This window comes from Sitophilus oryzae, unplaced genomic scaffold (genome assembly GCF_002938485.1).
Source record: "Sitophilus oryzae breed Bouriz unplaced genomic scaffold, Soryzae_2.0 scaffold_484_pilon_pilon, whole genome shotgun sequence".
Taxonomy (NCBI): domain Eukaryota; kingdom Metazoa; phylum Arthropoda; class Insecta; order Coleoptera; family Curculionidae; genus Sitophilus; species Sitophilus oryzae.
Genome location: NW_022147067.1, coordinates 1,210,763 through 1,230,207, shown reverse-complemented (window position 1 = coordinate 1,230,207; position 19,445 = coordinate 1,210,763). Strand labels below are relative to the sequence as shown.

Sequence of the window (19,445 nt, the reverse complement as noted above, 5' to 3'; positions counted from 1 at the left end):
CAACTCAACTTCGTTGATACAATCGGTTATTCATGAATCGGAACTTAAGGAAATCGTATCCCATTTTGTACGCGGGAGGCAGGGGTATTCCGCAAGTTAATATTAAATTTTTTTAAAGGTTGCTATTAGACTTGGATCAAGGCAAATTAATAAAATTGCGTTTATCTGATCAAGGAGGCCGAAATCGACAAAATATTAAGAGACAACTTTTAATCGGCATTAGACTGCTTACACTATTTCGCCAACAAGAGAAAAAAAGTGAGTGGCGTATATGCTTTTTTTAAAAAAAGACTCCAGTGATAACCCATATGCACGTCCCTGGTGAATATATCGACACTTTTTTATCTTTAAAATATGTTGCATTTATAGTAACTTTTACCCTCAAAATTTCATTTGAAACGCTAAAAGTACTTGGAAGAAAATTATAATAAATCGAAAAAATATTAAGACACTAACACCCTGTATTGAGATCATGAGAGATGGCACATGTTTTTTGAAACACCCTGTATACGGTCCAGCTACGTCGAAACACCGGTTCCTGATAGATCACCGAAGTTAAGCGACGTTAGAGGATGCGAGAGGATGGACGGGTGACAACACTGCTCATTCATGCCGGTTTGAGGCCGGATGAGATATCTCGTGAATAAGAGTCGATTTAGACACTCACCAAGCAATGACTAAAGAATACAAGGACATATATCATATAACACCCGAGACCAAATTGTTACCATGGCTCCAAACAGTGCCGTGGCCATATATTTTTCTTAACTTAGCTGCTTGAAGGGATATTTATATTTTTGATAAATGTTTTGACTACGCCTATGATGTAGGCGGTGGTATCATACTAATTAATTATGTAAAAAACGTATTAAATGTTAACAAAAGGTACAAAACTAGTATCGACGTATAGCACACATCAAGTACATATAGTATCAGAAAAATAATTACCAAATTCAATAAGAAAACGCTAAAAAGGCGGAGTGGACCTTTGACAATGATATGGCCGAGGACCACGACATTAGCTTAAAATACTTTGTTTTGAATATTGTTCAAATTGTGTGTTTGATTTAGGTTGGACTTAAAAAAGTGGCTGCTCTTCCTCTGGACGTGACGAAAACCAACGTGTCCGACGTGTCGCACTCTGTGAATCCCACCTGCACCTCTTGCACGGCGAAAGAGATTGCCAAATCCCGATGCAACACTTGCCACAATCTTTTGTGCAACAATTGCGATTCGGCCCATCATTATATGAGGTGTTTCGAGTCGCACAAGGTTGTCGCATTGGAAGATATGAGGAAGGTAAGCATATATTTTTGTTTTAAAACAGTGTTACGTTTTTCCTCGGTTCCGTGTGGATAGAAAGTCGCAATTTATTTAAACACAATTTATTTACACTAAGTAACAAACAATAACGATTTAACCACCAAAACGTCTCTCAGTCTAGCTTGCAAAATGCTTTTCTTCTCATCTGTCTCGCACTCTCTCTTCCAGTATACATTTCAGTTCGGACACTTTCAAGTCTTTCAAGAATTTTTTCGAGCCATTGTCAGTCTTTTTATTTTTCTAGTCTATCACACATACCACATTTTACAGCAATTGTTACGTTTTTCCTCGGTTCCGTGTGGATAGAAAGTCACAATTTATTTAAACACAATTTATTTACACTAAGTAACAAACAATAACGATTAAAAGACTTAAAAAACTTTATACAAACTATTTATAACTATTTATCTAGAAAGAATGTATTTTGAATTTTAGCGCGACAACGAGGAAGATGCATATATTTTATTTTTCGCCAGAAACTGTTCAATTTATTAGAATAAATATGTGTAAATGCAAAAAAACTTTTTTTCTTGAAAGCAGTACCACAATTTTATAAAACGGGCCATTAAAATACTATGGACAACGCAAACGACTCCTCGCGAATTGAAACGTATTTAGGTGGCGTACTAAGACATTTTTGTTGCTTTTAGCGTTGATTGAAGGAGCTTTTTATGCTTTTTTGTGCAGTTATTATTTGTATGTGTTGTGTGTTCTGAGAATTTTTTAAGTAATGGCAGATTCCGGGTTTGTAAAAGCACAATCAGATAACTTGCCAAAAGTCGATGCTTTTATGTTGGCTGCTTTTATAAATACAAATTCCCAATTTATTGGTGCTGAATTACGAGGAAAAAAACAGAGAGGTATGTAACATTTATTCTTTGTAGTACTGAGGCATATTTAAGTATAAGTAGGTACCTACTGTTACGAACTTTTATATAGTTATAAATATTAATGTTATAAACTTATTTTTCAGATCAGGTAGGGAGACGTATGGAGATAATGCTGTAGGTTATGTAGAAGTGAAAAGAGACAAAAATATTTGTTTAGTACGTGGAAAAATAACTCCAGAGCATAGCGTGAAAAAGAAAGTATTTTTTTAATATATTGACACCCCCTTACCTTTGTTATTTTAAAGATTGTTTTTTACGAAATTATAGGAAATAAATTGTTTATCAGTAATGAAAATATTATACAAGGTGTCCCATAAGCAAACGCCAAAATTAAGTTACTTTTTTAAGCGAAACACCCTATATATTTTTGGATTCTTCGGAAATTTCTAGATATTCTAGATATATTTCATGTATAATATCCTATACCTATCTTCAAATGTTTACGAAATATTGACAGTTGAAAAGCGAAAAATACCTACAATTTTCTGGACCACCTTTTTTGAGACACCCTTTATATCTAGAATTAATTTTAAAAGAGAGTATATGAAAAACCATGCAACTTTTTTATTTAATGTTTTCTTCTAAAACTTGCAGTTAAAGCTGTATGTGGGTGTCAAAATATAATGAATAACCCTGTACATTCAAATTTCATATAAATATGTAAGACAATATACATAAATATATGAACTTACATCAAAATGATCTTCACAACAATAAATCGTAAAAATATAGGATAATTTAACGTTATCTCTCTCATGGCCTTGGACCATTTTTTTTCTGTTTTCGCTCATCCATTACTATTTATATATATCACTAATTACTAATTATATATTAATTAACCCAAATAACTAAAATTTTGACTCGGATTCAACAGCGTTTAAAAGCAAACTGTGTAAAATAAACACGCGTCTGGCTCCACTCAACCAGAAGAACGGCAGGTGACGTCACAGCGGCAAGGCGCCGTAGAGAGGGTTTGCCCGGCCATTTAAATTAACAATATTTAATTATTTTATATTAGAGGCATTTCTTAACCGATATCAACGATTTTTTTTTGTTAAATTTGTAATTATATGAACTATTTTTTAAAACCATTATTTAAAAACATGCATTTTCCTCACTGTACTCGTCTATTTATTTCTGTCCTCTTCAGGCTCCAGCCGTCGTTTTTTATACCCACAGCTAAAGAGTTCTCGAATAATCCATAGATCATTAGGTGCATAGAGAAGGTTTCGAATGTTCTCGTATGTACTACTCCATTCCAGTGGAATTCGATTGTTCTCGAACGTTCGAATGAATCATTACGGTGTCTATTCTTTAATCCGATATTAAGGTCATATGGGGGCAGGACATAATATAGTTAGGTTAGGTAATAGTTTGTTGGGTATTCTATGTAGATAGGTATTCTATAAGGATAGGCCGTTCATATAGCATTTATGGCACCTGATCAACTTTGAGTGACAAGCGATGGCGACAGCGCTGCCGGATTGTGATGGATTTATGAGATGAATCTTAATTTGAAAGTGACAAACAATATATTATTTATTATATCATTCTTATTTAATAACTATTGTTTTAGGAATTAATTGATTTATTTGTTTTATAGCTTATTTTACTTATTACATATTGGCAAAAACTATTATGGGTTAATTTATTTATTTATTGATGTACATCTTACAACACCATAAGTGGTAATAACAAGTAAGAGGGTGCTATTAATGCACAAACTAATAATCACAGAATTTAATAAAAACTAACGTAGAAATAACTTTGAAAGTGGTGTAATGTGCTTATCAATAAAACTTACTTCTCTGACTGCAGTCAAGGGTAATAAAGGTCCTTTATTGTCACGTTCTTGTTCAAAATAGTTTATCAGGGAAGCTACAAGCTTTTTGTTTCTACTGTTTAAATGCTTCGGCATATTTGTAACACACAATTTCAAGAAATGCAATTCAAGGAACTGTTTGTGCTTAAAAGTACAATTTTTAAAAAAAGACTATGAAAATAGGCAAAGAAACGAGAATTACTCACAAAGATTCAACAACACGATATTATACAAAATAATGACTGACATTAGGCTAATTGTCAAATAAAAAACGACAACCTTGCTGAAAACGGCGCGGCGCAATGTGACCAACATAGCGATAATAAAATTCGGTTTAAACTAATTTGGTTACTTAGTTGGAATTGGAAGTTGGAACTAATAAGATTCATCTTATAAATTCATCACAACTAGCAGCGCTTTCGCCATCACTTGTCACTCAAAGTTGAACATGTTCATCGGAAATTGTTTTGCGATTACTTTAGTCTCTAAACTATGTATTTTCGAAATAGCGGCATCTATCATTTCCTTTTCCAGGACGGTATCAAGATCACCATCCACAAACCCCTGGAGTGCGACCTGCACTCGGGCGAGAACATCATCTACAACTGCGCCGCGTGCAACTCCCTTATTTGCGGGCAATGTGCAAAGGCCGAGCACAAGGGCCATCCCACCGAGGGCATCGCCGACTCGGAGCTGCGCGTGCGTCAGGACATGGAGAACCTGCTGGCCAAGAGCAAGGAGAAGGTGGAGGGTCTGATGAAGTGCTCCAGCGGGCTGGACGGCAATATGGAGGAGCTGGCGCACCAGCGCTCCTCCGCCAAAGACTTGATCAATGAAACCTACCAAAGTTACAAGGCTGTTTTAGAAAAGTGTAAGGTGAGTGGGTCTCGCTGTGCACATGAATAAATTGGTTATTAGCAACAATTTTCAGAGCTATTGTCGTCCTCTTCTGATCTCTAGGTTGCATTATTATAGGTCCTATCCATTTCCAAAAGTCTAGCAACTTGGAGCCTGAACCCTCATCTATATTTAATACAAAGAACTGTACAGCTTGTCCTATTTTGGTTGAAATCATACGGTATCTCCGTTATTAGTTCCTCTAGTCCCTCCAAAAAACCTTGCCCTAAAGTTTTAAAGCGTCGGTGTTCCAGTGCCGGACAGTGGCCCAGGTGCACAGGTGCAGGTGCTCTATGGTTTCTTCTTCCTCTCCGCATTCTCTGCAGTAGTCGTCGTCGGACACTTTCCATCTCTCGAGGTTTACCCTCGTGGGACAGTTTCCAGTGACCACATCTACAATTATGCGTACTAGGTCCTTTTTGTGCTCTAGTAGTTGTTTTGTCTTTTTGCTATCTACCACTGGCCATAGTCTTCGAGCTGTAGCGCAGTCCTCACTGTAATTGTTGCCACGTTTCTTGCTGCTTGGCCTTGATGGCAGTTCCTATAGCACCCTTAGCGACCAGATCCTTCACGAGCCAGTTGATTGATTGCAAGTCCAGAATTATTGCTTCTAGCGCAGCTTGCGCTGTGTTGTTCCTTGCTCCTGTTGTACTTAGAGCTGCTAATCGCTGTACTTTTGTAAGGCTTTTTCTATTAGTTTCTTTAAGTACCGCTTCCCACCATACTAGTGCTCCATAAGTGATGATTGGTCTAAATATAGCAGTCTACATCCAGTGTATAATCTACGGTTGCAGACCCCATCTCTTTCCAAATAGTTTTTTACATGCATAGAATGCATTTATTCCCTTTATAATCCTTTCCTCCGTGTTCCTTTTCCAGGAGAGCTTTGAGTCCAGAATGATTCCTAAATATTTTGTCTCTTTAGCAAGTACAAGTGTCTTCCCTTCCAGCTTTGGTAACGTGAACTTGGGTATCTTGTATTTTCTTGTAAACAGAATAGACACAGGATAACAGATGCCCAAACCATTCCTTTTTGCCCATTCCGTTAGCTTCTTCAGAGCAGATTCCATGATGTCACTGATCGTCTGCAAGTCTTTGCCAATGATCAATATTACCACGTCGTCTGCATATACCTTTATCCTAATTCCCTTTATTGTCAGAGAGGTCAGGATGGTTCATTACAATTAGCTACAGCAGAGGTGATAATACCCCTCCTTGTGGCATTCCTCTTGTTGCACACTTTTTGGCTGAGCTGTTTCCCATCTCCGATGTAATAGTCCTGTTCCCTAACATTTCTAACACCCAGTTGATGGTTAACTGCTCTACCTTTAGTTCCTCCATGGCTTTTTTGATCGCCTCTGTCTTTACATTATTGAAAGTACCCTCTATGCCTAAGAAAGTCACTAATGTGTGTAGTAAAGTTAATAATGCAAACTTTTAGATATTTGCAAACCCATCCCGTTATAATAAATTCCGTTATAAAAAAAAGAAAAATATATTCCGAGATTCAGTGGTAACAGTTCAAATCCCAAATAAAATTCTAATGTGTGTATGACTATTTCAGTAAATATCATTTTGATTTTTTTTTTATTTATCAGGACCTACTAATAAGAAAATGATATATTTTAAATGTTGCGGCAACTAGTGAAAATAAATATAGAGTGATATATATTTTTGAGAAGTTCATAGCAAGACCAATCGTATGATTTATAAATATACAGTGTTCTATTTGAAAAAACATAACTTCAGTTCATATTTTCAAAAATTTTTTTTTTTTCGAAGAAAGACAGACTGCGCCACTGTATTCTACGTAAGAAGTTCTACAAGAATCAGTTTTCACCTTCTCGATATAATCCATAATAACGGAGATACGGGGGCTCCCCCAAATTGCAAAATTTTCGAAAAGACCCTGTAGCTCAGAAAGGGAGAGGGCTATGAAAATTTTGTTTACAGCATCTTTAGTTTAACAAAAAAAAAGAGACGGGTTTGTGCAAACCTTATCCTTCTATTCTTACTAATAACTGAGATACAGTATGATCTCAACTAAAATGGGACACCCTGTACATGATGTACAGACTGTATGTATTTAGGATTTTTTTATACAGGATGAAGCTTTAGAAGAGTTAAACCGACTTTATCATGACCGCGAACTGAAAATAATGAAACAGTCGGATGAATTGGGCAAAACCATAGAAAATTTTGAGGACGCCTGCAAGTACACGTCGAAACTATTGGAAACGGGTACCGTGCTTGAGATGATGTACCTGCGCAAAGTGGTCGCTTCCCGATTGCTGGCTCTCAACTCCAACATCTCGAAAACTGAGGGACTTTTGCAATTGAGTTTAAATCTGACTTTGCCAACTTCGAAAAGGTATGTTCTCAATTCTTTACTTTTTGCGTATTTTCTAATAGTCTAGTCAACAGCCAGCAACGTTTTCGAGAAAGTATTTTAAAGAAAGCTGGCTCTTCTATCTTGATATATATCTCTTGTACTATCCTCTCTGGAACAGCATGCGGCCCATCTGGCTGTCGATACCCCTTGCGTTCACTACTGCGCATCGGAAGAAGATCCTATATTTTTTTTAATTTAGTCCTATAAATTCTAGTATTGAATATAAATCAAACATGTCTCCATAGCGCAGTGCGTAGAATTTCCGACTACGAACCGAGGATTCAGAGTTCGGATCCGGGCCAGGGCAAAGACTTTTATTTTCGTTTATATTCTGATTGTAAGGGTTCAAACACACTGACGACCAGGTCGCACCGGCCAGGCCGCACCTACCTCTAAAACCATTAAATCAAATGATATAGCGCACACTAACGTCCTGGCCGTCCGTTGGTCGTTGCGACCAGAAGACTGCACGGAAATATTATTATTTTCTGCCGCTTGTTGCCGGTTTTCTTCCAAATTAATAATTTTTCAGATGAAATCCCTCAAATTCAAGGCACAATATTTTATTTTCTATTCGATATAGTGTTTTAGTGTAGTTTTTGCACACGTGCAGAAAATCCAAAGAAATAGTATACCGACTGGATCAAAGGTAAACTTAAATCTAATGCCTTTTTTTATCAAGAGTCGATTCTAGTAAAAACTCAAAACATTTTTATGACATACCTACTCTATTTATGGTTGGTATGATACCTGTTATTATACCTTTGAGTTTCGATGTTAAAAAATAAAAAAAAAATAATATTTAGTTTTTCTACAACAACTAGTTTTTTTTTATTAAATTAGTTTTTTTAGTTGTATTGTAGTCATGTACAAGGAGGCCAACTGTATTTTAAATAATATATTTAATTTAACGTTTTTCAAACAGGGTTCTTTAGACTATATTTCTACTAGATACATTATTTTGAAAAAAAAATAAGAAAGTAACTTAAACGTTCATAAAAATAGAAGTAATTAGTGTTGTAGATTCTTCGTTATATTGTAAACATTGAAATAACTGGAAGCTAAACTTTCTACTTGCTTATATTTAGAGCCAGTGTCTGACGATCTTTTTTTACGATGGCCCTAATATATTTACTTCTAAAGTCGATAAGGGCGCCATATCAGTAGAAAAAAGAAACAGAATATCTCCCTTTTTGTCGGTCGCGCGTACACAATGCTTTTTGTTTGTTGTGAATAGCAACTTCGCTTTTTAGTTAACTCGGATATTTTAACATTTCTGAAACAATATTTTCTAATTGGTAAAACGTAAAAAATCGTTAGATTTGACAACTCTGTTGAAACTGGTCGTTCATCTGGCCGCAGCTAAAAACGCAATACAGCCGGCCAGGTCGTTGCGACCTGGTCGTCAGTGAGTTCGAGCCCTAAAGTATTAAATAATTCTGGTGATTCAAAAAAACACAAATATATTTAATACTTTACTATCAGAATATAAACGAAAAAAAAAGTTTTTGCCCTGACCCGGATTCGAACTCTGACTCGTCACTTGATAGGCGGAACCTCTACGCGCTGAGCTATGGAGAATGGGTCGGTTTATATTCAATACTAGAATTTAAAGGACTAAAAAAATATAGGATCTTTCAATGCGCAGTAGGGAACGCAACGTTTACCGACAGCCAGACGGGCCGCGTGCTATTCTAGAGAGCATAGTAAAAGATATATCAAAAAGCCAGACGTCTTAAAATACTTGTTTTTCCGACGTTGCTAGCTCTCGTACTATAAGGTAATATGGCTACCAGACATTCTAGATATATACTCTGTTTTTTTTCTCAGGTAAGATTTCGACAGACGATGACAGAAAAAAAGCAGATGACGTCCCATACCAATCTATTTATTTTACTAAAAAAAGTTTCTAATAATTTTAATTAACTATGGATGGGTTTAAATATAAATTCGTCATGCGTCGTCACTTGTTGTTTTTAACCAGTTTTATTGGTTTATTTCAAAAATGACAGATCGTATTTCAATTTTATTGGTTTGAAGGAACGATGAACGACAAACGGACGCCGATGCGTATGAACTCGCCATTAGATTTTCGACGTTTGTCAAAGTCTTGCCAAATTAGAGGTTATAATTTTGTGACAACTTTTGTCAAATACCCTGCGTTTTGGAAGATGATGCATTTTGATTCGTGTTATTACGTGTGTTTTGTGTCTTTTGAAGTCAAGTAGAGGAAAAATCGAGTGAAAGTAACTGTAGAACCCAGAGCACAGTTTATGGTTCATACCCGCTGCCCAGGCAGAAAGTCTTATACAGATACACCAATAAAGTTACTATCAATAAAGTTCGTATACCATCTCGTCGTAGATAAGTGTATCTCGAATATGGTAGAAGGACCATACTAAACCCATACTAAAAACTGGAGTAGCTGTAAAATATCGACATCACACGATAGGTAAATAATGGATTTTAGTACTGCAGAAAAATAATGTCAAAAGGTACTGGTTTAAAAAAATTAAGATTAAAGTTAATTAATCAACCTGTGAGGTATAAAATTTGGCAAGTGTTATTATTAATAAACAGTTTGTTTTATTTAATTTGTATTTGTACATAAGTTATATTGATAAATATAATCATAAATGCGGGAAGTTTCATAAAGCTTGGAAGTAAGAAATAGTTCTTTTTTATATTTTTTTGGTATGTGGTGTTTTGTTCTTGTTTGTTTTGTATTAACACATATCGTTTTTTATTAAATAAAAAAACTCGATTACATTTTTTCAGTTTTATACAGTTTTTTCACAATATTTTGAAGTTACTTGTCAGTCAAATTTTAAATACATATATTAATTTCCTGCTATGCGTTCCAGTTGTACCAACTTATTTCTTTGTAAAATAAAATAAACTACTTTGAAATTAAAATGACAGACACACCTATCACTGTCAAGGATCTTCTCGTTGGACAGACTATAGCTGCAAAGGTATTTCTTGAATCAGTTCATATTAATCTTCTTATTTCTTATAAATTATTTAATTTTAAATTTTTTACATTATGTAAAAATTTAAGTTTTCATATTTCATGAAATAGATATTATACATTTTTCTAAAGCAAAGATAATTTGACATGGCATTTATTTTGAATTTATTGAAGGTGTAGAATATATTAATAGAAATTACATCGATATAAATAATTTTATTTTAATTATGGCGCGTTCTCACGACTCGTGTACTTGGCAAGTATTTTTTATTGGCCTACAGGGTCTGGCGGGAGTGCGGCGTAGTACCTATAATAAATAACTTAAAAATTCTGTATAGATGCCCTACGCACCGTTGTATACCAATTACAAATGTTTGTCAAGTACACGAGTCGTGAGAATGCGCCTTTACATGAGGATCTTGGAATCTTGGTGCATGATTTTCAGATCTATGCCCACAGAGGTACCAGCGTTGCCTAGTTGTAACATAAATATGTTAATAAAGGAGTATATTTGTGAAGTATGTTCAGCGAAAGAGTGGACTAGTTAGACGGGACAGATAACGTCCAAAAATTAACAGAAAAAGTTTTGAATTAAAATGGTAGATAACATTTATCACTTTCATATGATCTCCGCTAGGCATTGAATTGTTCAAGTTAAATTGGTTATTTTCTGGAGAAATATAAACATTGAGACTGTTTTTTTGCCTAATTTCTGAGAAAAATCGGAATATTTATATATTATATTAATTATTAAAAAAAATACTGATCCATGATCTAAAGTTTCTCAGTAAATCTTTACTATATAGAAAAATACATCTAATAAAGACGCTTGGCCATTAAAAAAAAGGCAATTAAAAAAATTTGGGATATTTGTAAAAATTAATAAAGTTATGTAATTTTGTTTGAGTCTCTTTCTAATATATAATATCAATAAATACAGGAATGTGTATTGGTGTTTCTATTTTCTAAGAGTGAAGTCTGACACGGCTAGCATGGTTATGCCAAACAACTCAAACCTGGTACTGGTTCCAGCGGGGCAGGTATAGTCTGTCCAACGACAAGATCCTTGACAGTGATAGATGTGTCTGTCATTTTATTTTCAAAGTAGTTTATTTTATTTTACAAAGAAATAAGTTGGTACAATTGAAACGCATAGCAGAAAATTAATATATTTAAAATTTGAGTGACAAGTGATTACTTCAAAATATTGTTAAAAAAAACTGTATAAAATTAAAAACATCTAATCGAATTACTTTATTAAAAACAATTACAGTATGTGTTAATACAAAACAAGCAAAAAAAGATATAAAAAGATTTCCTGCTTTCAAGCCGTGTTTCATGGTCAAACAAGTTCCTGCATTTATTTTTACATTTATCAATATAACTTATGTAAAAATAAAAAAAAAATTGCAAAGGAATAAATAAAACAATATAAATAATACAAAATATTTTATTAATAAAAGCACTTATTGCATTTTATACCTTAATTAACTTTATTTTAATTTTTGTGAACCAGTACTTTTTGACATTATCTCTCTGGAATACTAAAATTTATTATTTACCTATCGTGTGCTGCTATTTTACAGATACTTCAGTTTTTGGTACCATATACGAGATGGTATACAAATTTTATTTGTATCTAATACAACTCTCTGGCCATACTCTCTGGCAAACTGTCTCTGGCGATCTCTGGGCACCGAATATTACTGTAAACTATGGTCTGGCTCAACCCTTAATTTCCCTTCGAGTTTTCCTCCACTTAATTTAAAAAAAAACACGAAACACACGTAATAACGCAGTCCAAAATGCAAAATATTTATCATTTCTATTTGACATAATGTAACATAAACCTAATTTATAACCTATAATTTGGCAAGAGTTTGACATCTCTCAAAAACCTTAAGTCGAATTTATACGCATCGGCGTCCGTTTGTCGTTCATCGTTCCGTCATACCAATAATATTGAAATATGATGTGTCGTTTTTGAAATAAACCAATAAAACTGGTTCAAAACAATAATACATCGATAGTTAACTTAAAAAATATTAGAAACTTTTTTTAGTTAAATAAATGGATTGGTTTGAACGTCATCTGCTTTTTTCTGTTGCATTTCCATTGCCTGCTCAATGTGTATAGATGTATTTAACTATTAGATGTTTTATATAAATTTTGACTGACTATGAAGATTAAAACCAAAATTTTCAGTTTGTAATCTTACTTTCAGCAATTTTTGAATTCGTTTCTGTCTTATGAATAACATTTTTTTTACAGGTTATTAAAGAACATTTCGGTACCTTTATCACCGAAGCCACCATAACAACCCACCTCCCACTCCAACGAAACGCTTGCCCGACCTGGCCCCCTAAACATCAACGGTGTCATTTCCAAGGCGGTGGCCCTTACCAATGGCACGTCCATCGCTTTGCCACCACAATTCAATCCAACTTTGAAGGCGACCTCACCAACAACCTGCAAACGTTCGCCCAAATATCTAGTCCGCCGTTGCCGCACGTGTCCTCCACGCCTAACTTACAGGGATTTTCGAGCATCGCCGAGTTCAATTTGGCACAGCTGGCCACACTGGCCGAGACTACCAATAGCGCAGCTACGTCACCCACGCCTCAGTTTAATCTGGCCGATTTGCTGACCAACGACACGGCTTACAAGAATCTGGCGTCTTTGGCGAAGCTTGGACTCAATGGGAGCGGTAAGTTGAATTATTTGTAATAATGATGTTAATGCGATTGATCAGTAAAATCCTGTATTTAGTGTTGTAACAGGGGGAACATTCTCGTTCAGGATGATTGTGCGGGAACAAACGAGAATGTATAAACAAGCATCATCGAAAACGTTATTTTGTTAATTAATTGTCTTAAACGTAGTTTTTTTTACTTGTTTTTAAAGTGACGTATTTTTGAGTCTAAATAACATTAACTTTTTGAAAGAGTTAACAAACTTTTGACTTTTCCATTAATTATACAAAACTTGCGAGGAATGTCATTTTGGCCTTTGATTATCATATGTCAAGAAAAAATTTGGTTAGAAATCAAAAATTTATTGTTTTCTTTGAATAAGAAGACTAAGGAAGGAGCATAATGCTATCCATGTATTCATGCATGATGGGCGGAAAAAGCACTCTAGGGTGGGGATCCTTGACAGTTCTGTTTGACGATTCATTTGACACATTTGAATTTGATTTGAAATTTTGTGGATTTCTCAGTCTTTACGGAGCTTATTTTATGTTATTTATTATTTATTCTACTACTGATAGTTGCATAAAGGTAGTAAATCTAGATGGAAATTGTGGCAGCACTTAAATTAACAGTGACACTATCGCGATTTATCGAAAAAGACTCTAAAATAGTTGATTGTGTAGCGTGCGGTAGATCTCGGCAAAAATTGAGTGAAATAATGTCGAACTTTTCACTAGTAAGTCACTATATAATATACATACGTGTAGTAAACCGATCATTTATGAAATTCACTTAATTTAGTTAAATTAACTAAATTATATATTTTTCTTGCATTTTAGCTTTTATTTATTACTTGTCAAAGATTAGATGTCAAAGAATTTAGATACGTTAATTTGACTTACCTGCTTCAGTAGCGTATCGGATGTTTGTGTTAATAAATACTTATTATAACTTATCTATTTTTATTAGAATTATATATTTTTATAACCAATTTTAATAACTACCAACATTATTCACAACGTAAAATAAAACAACAAATTATTGAGTCTACCCCGCGTCTACCCTACATCATAGTTTTACATTTTTTAAATAAAATTAGAACGACACTGATAAACCAGAATTTAAGTCGGCCATATTTGAGGCCCATCGCGGTGTACCTAAGATTTTTGATATGCTCCTTCCTTAGTCTTCTTATTCAAAGATTGTTTTATAAGCTAAATATTATGCTTCCTCTATGGATACAACAGACTACTGTAAGCTGTTGCTAGGATATTTTATTAATTTTAATTGTGTATTTTAGACATTGTGAATGATTATAAACTAAAAAGTATAAAGTCTAATTGAAACTACTAATTTATTCCACTAATTGCGAGGTTCTGAATGAAGCTTAACACTTAGAATAATTATACAGGGTGGTCCGAACTGTATTCAGTAAACTTCGGCAGCATATTCCGCAGGTAAAAATAAGTGAAAATGTTTGTATAAATGATTGTCCTAAAATGCTTAGTTTCGGAGATAACAGGGTGTAGAAATTTTAATTTTTATTTTGATTTTTTATCTGATCTTTATATAATTTCTGAAGTAACGTCAATATTTAGATGAAAATTGGAAAAAAAAAGTTTTTTGACATGAGAAATTTAATTTTGATGTCAATATGACTCCTATTTGTAGGGGGCACCACCCACATATGTTTTAACTGTTTTGTGTGATTTTTACGTAAAAAATGTCTCATGGCAAAAATCGCTACAAGCAACCGTTCTCAAGATATTTAGAATACATGTCATTATTGACAAAAAATAAATATGAGTAGATATAGTTATTTGACTAAAATGATAAATTTCGGAACTTTTTTAATTAAATTATAATTTTTTCTTCAAAAAAAAAATGATAAAACAATTTCTGTTGAACTTTTGGCACAAAAACATTTCATATTTATGATTTCAGTCTAATAACTATTTAGTCGACATGTTTAATTATTTATGTCAATGACGACAGGTATTGATAATTTCGATTCCAAATATCTCTAGAACCATTAATCGTAGCGATTCTTACCAAGAGACCTTTTTTACGTAAAAACGTTCTAAACGTATATTTTTTACTATGCAGTTTTATTTTTTCCAATTTTCATCTAAATATTGACGTTTTTCAGAAATTATTTAGAAAAGCCAAAAAATGAAAATATCTACACCCTGTAATAATATTATATAATAATAAAAATGAAACATCTACACCCTGTAACTTCGAAAAATTAAGCATTTTAGGACATACAAACAATACAATACAATTCGGATCACCCTATATAATAAATTTTTCGTATACTCACTATTTAAATCCGCGTATTTGTATATGCCGGTTGTTTACGATATTCTCCGATGGTGGCAGCACCGGCGGCGGCGTCACACAGTCATGCCAAACTTATAGAATGTATTAAACGTTATTGGTTACAGATACCAACCCAGCAATTCCTACAAATGGCGCAAATATGTTGGTGCGTTCCACTTCAACAGCTTCGTTGAATTTGACCAACAATTTGATCAACGGTTTTGGAGGAGTATCAAACTCCACTTCTCCTTTACTGTCAACGCCTGAAGATATTATACCCCAAGGTTAGTATTGTATTAAAATTTAATATAATATCTTAAGAATGTTCAGTATGATTTAAAAATGTTAATCTTTGAGCAAAAACTCTTTAGAAGTTGTCTTCAAAATCGTATTAATTTAGATTCCACTTTGCCCAACATTTTACCTCCAGCATCAACAAACGCCAACCCGGTGCCCAACCGTACTAACAAGGTGAGCCCGATGCAGATCCGGTGCAAGTTCGGCCAATTGGGACCCAGCAAAGGCCAGTTCAATTCCCCTCACGGTTTCTGTCTGGGACTGGAGGAAGATATCATAGTCGCCGATACCAACAATCACAGGATACAGGTGAGTGAGATACAATTATTTCACATTAAACTGTGTTTTTTATGTATTTCCCATTAAACTGTGTTCTTTATGCATTTTAATGTTTCAATTGTCATTGTCATTTGATTTGGGGTAAAGCTTGATTTTCATGCATCCTTTGTCCGACGACACGATGATACAAGATTAATTTTATTGGTTGAATTTAAAGACTTTGATTGGTTAGAAAATTACCCAGTTTTTAAATTTATTGCATTTTTCATAACGATTTCGCTATTTTACTTATAGTCTAAGAGATAGCAACGTTTTCGAGAGAGAATTTTAAGAAAGCTGGTTCTTTAATATATCTTTTGCTATGCTCACCTGAACAGAATGCGGACCGTCTGGCTGCTGGTAGACGTTTCGTTCGATGCACTACTGCGCATCATATCTGTATTCAACATCTGTTGACTACTGCGCCTCACGAATTTGCCCTGTATTTCAGGAACTAAGGAGGCTAGGATAAACTTATGTGTAGCATATTTAGTTTCATAAAAAAGTAGCAAAGTAATGTAAAAATCGCATCATTGTATCTCTGCTCATAAACGAGAAATCTCATAAAACACGAAAATGGGACACCCTGTACAGATGTGATGCGCAGTAGTCTACCGGTAGCCAGACGGCCCTCACTTTGGTCAGGAGAGCATAGCAAAAGATTTATTAAAGAACCAGCTTTCTTAAAATTTTTATTTTCCTGACGGTGCTAGCTCTTGTACTACATATTATATTTTTTATTAAGGTTAGATTAAATTTGTCAAAAAAGTGTCAAAACGTCCATTATCGTACGATCTTTCTCTTTTACGGAGGAAAAGTGACGTGAAAACTCAATGACCAATCAGAGCACCGTCGGACCATCGTATCAACGGATAACGGACGCATGAAAATCAATCTTTATAGTTTTATTGACGTACAATCTCTGTCAGAATTTTAGTATTTTTATTAGCTTTTAGTATTTGTCATTGTCATTTGAGGTTGTCATTCCATTTTCATTTGGACGTATAATTTTAATGACGTATATCGATCATTTCAAAATTAAAATTTGGTTAGGCTGTCAAACAATTTTTATTACTGACTTTGATTTTTAATTTGAAATTCAATTTTTTATTACTAAAATGCGTTACCGATTTTTCAACGCCCTGTAGAAAACTTATAGGACTAATATTCGATATGTTTCAATTCAGATCTTCGAAAAGACTGGCTCGTTCAAATTCCAGTTCGGCATTCCGGGCAAGGACGAGGGCCAGCTGTGGTACCCGCGCAAAGTTGCCGTCATGCGCAGCACCGGCAAGTATGTGGTGTGCGACCGGGGCAACGAGCGCTCGCGCATGCAGATCTTCACCAAGAACGGCCATTTTCTCAAGAAGATCGCTATTCGCTACATCGACATCGTAGCCGGTTTGGCCGTTACCGGAGCTGGGGAGATTGTGGCTGTGGACAGCGTCAGTCCTACGGTGTTTATCATCCACGAAAACGGGGATTTGTTGCGCTGGTTTGATTGCAGCGATTATATGAGGGAGCCTTCGGACATTGCCATTCACGGTAAGTTAATATCTATAGAGAAATCAATAAAAGTTGGGTACACGTCATCAAAATATTTGACACTTTTTTTATCACTTTAATTCGATACCAAATAAACTTTTAGTTATGTAATTGAGGGCGCAATTAAATTCATTGTTGCCAACTATGGACATATTCAGCGCCGGGCTGGCCAAATAAAATTGTCAAGTTGCCATATTTATTTACCGATATTTTGATTTGTTTTGATGGTTTAATTTTGCATTACGAGTTTTTGGGATATTAAGTGAATTGTGTTGTGATATTTTAAACTTAAAATCTTTTACTAGCAGACCTTCTAATCGAAAATTAGTCTTTTTAGTACAGCCTTGTAGTGTAGAGTGTACCATTGCGATAAAAAAAAGTAGTACAACAAAATATGATTTAATCTGCTGGTCTATAATAAAATAATTTTAAAAAAATTGCCCATTTTTAAAAGGTAGGTAAATTTTTTATACTTTTATTTCGTCACGTGTACCTACCAATTATTACCAAATTCCTGGTAACGCCTAAAAAGTTAGGTGGGATAATTATATTGTTTTCGTAGTGACGACGATATCCACTTCTCGATATCCTTATAGACCAGGACTTCTATCTGGGACTACTAATTCTTGTACTACTTTTTTTGATCGCAATGGTACAAGATGGCTGAAGCAGCTTAAGCCCACGGCCACACAGAAAGCGTTTTTAGCGTTTTGCGTTTTTTGCGTCTCAAGCGCTTTTTGCGATTTTACCGTTTGAAGAGTTTTTTTCGATTTGTGTCCATTAAAAACATGCAAAAGACGCGACAGGTCTGCAGTTTCTATCAAGATGTCAATTAGTAATGTCGCAAGCTCGTGGATTCCCAACAATCAATCCTGCGAGAATGAGATAGGCGAGATCGGCGCGGTTAGCGTTGAAGAAACGAAGATAAAAGATACTGGAACTGAATTGTGGACGGGCCGGGGCATATATTCGGCAACAAACACAATTTACTACTAGTGCCAGTGGTGTGTGTAAAATTAATAATTATTATTTACCATTTATTTTACGAATTTTAGTTTATATGTGTATAGTTTTTTTATGTTGTAGTGTTGTGGTTACTTGTTATAATTATAATATAATAAATAATAAGGTGCCTGGTGGCGTAGAGGTACAGGCTCTCGTCTACCAATCTCAAGGTGTGGGTTCGATTCCCACACCCGGCATTTCATCAGCCGACTATTTTTATTAAAATAAAAATAGTTTGGGTACCTAGGTCGACTCAGCCTTAAATGAGTACTTGGGATTCACAATCCTGAGGTAATAATAGGCGGTTGAAGCGTAGTGCTAGCCACATTACCTTTCCTTGTATACCGAAGGGCTCTAGTAGCAAGCTGTACCTTGCTACTCCCAAGGCGTCAAACGCTATATACGGGAGCTATTATTATTATATATAATAAATAATTATAATTACATAATAGAATAGTAAGTATTACTAGTTGCTACCGCAATTTTAGGACATGATTTATGAAACTTTTTGGAGTGAAACTTCTTTACGCGCGCTGGGAGTAAAAATTCAAAGCCGTGACATATAAGCTATCGAGATGGCCCTGACACACGAGCTAGCTGTAACGAAACGTGTTAACGGCTTAAAAATACGAAGTGACGCGACGTTTTATTTGTGAGCATTCCACGTGTTTATCAAAAATATTGATATTTTAATACAAATTTTGTAAAAGTGTAAAAAACCATTTGTTACACGTAAAAAACTATTTTTATTATTTTACGCATATAAAACTGTTACACGTAAATAACTATTTTTTACACGTATAAAACTATTTATTACTGGTAGAAAACTATTTTTTACGCGTCAAAAACTTATTGTTTCTGGTAAAAAAAAATTACCCCAAAAAATATTTTTTACGTGTAAAAAACTATTTGTTACACGTTAAAAACTAATTTTTACGCATCTAAAACTCATTGCTTCTGGTAAAAAAAC

At 34.5% G+C, this 19,445-nt stretch overlaps 1 protein-coding gene across 1 annotated transcript in view; it reads left to right on the top strand.

Annotated features, from left to right (window-relative positions):
• Nucleotides 1-1,071: 1,071 nt before the first annotated feature.
• Nucleotides 1,072-19,445, top strand: part of LOC115886371 (brain tumor protein-like) — a gene marked incomplete at its 5' end in the record, with an annotated part of 42,563 nt that continues 24,189 nt past the window's right edge. The window contains 8 exon segments of the mRNA XM_030905473.1: nt 1,072-1,299; nt 4,570-4,911; nt 7,038-7,254; nt 7,257-7,303; nt 12,567-13,002; nt 15,436-15,594; nt 15,711-15,916; nt 17,113-17,470. Coding sequence (XP_030761333.1) covers nt 1,072-1,299; nt 4,570-4,911; nt 7,038-7,254; nt 7,257-7,303; nt 12,567-13,002; nt 15,436-15,594; nt 15,711-15,916; nt 17,113-17,470 — 1,993 coding nt within the window.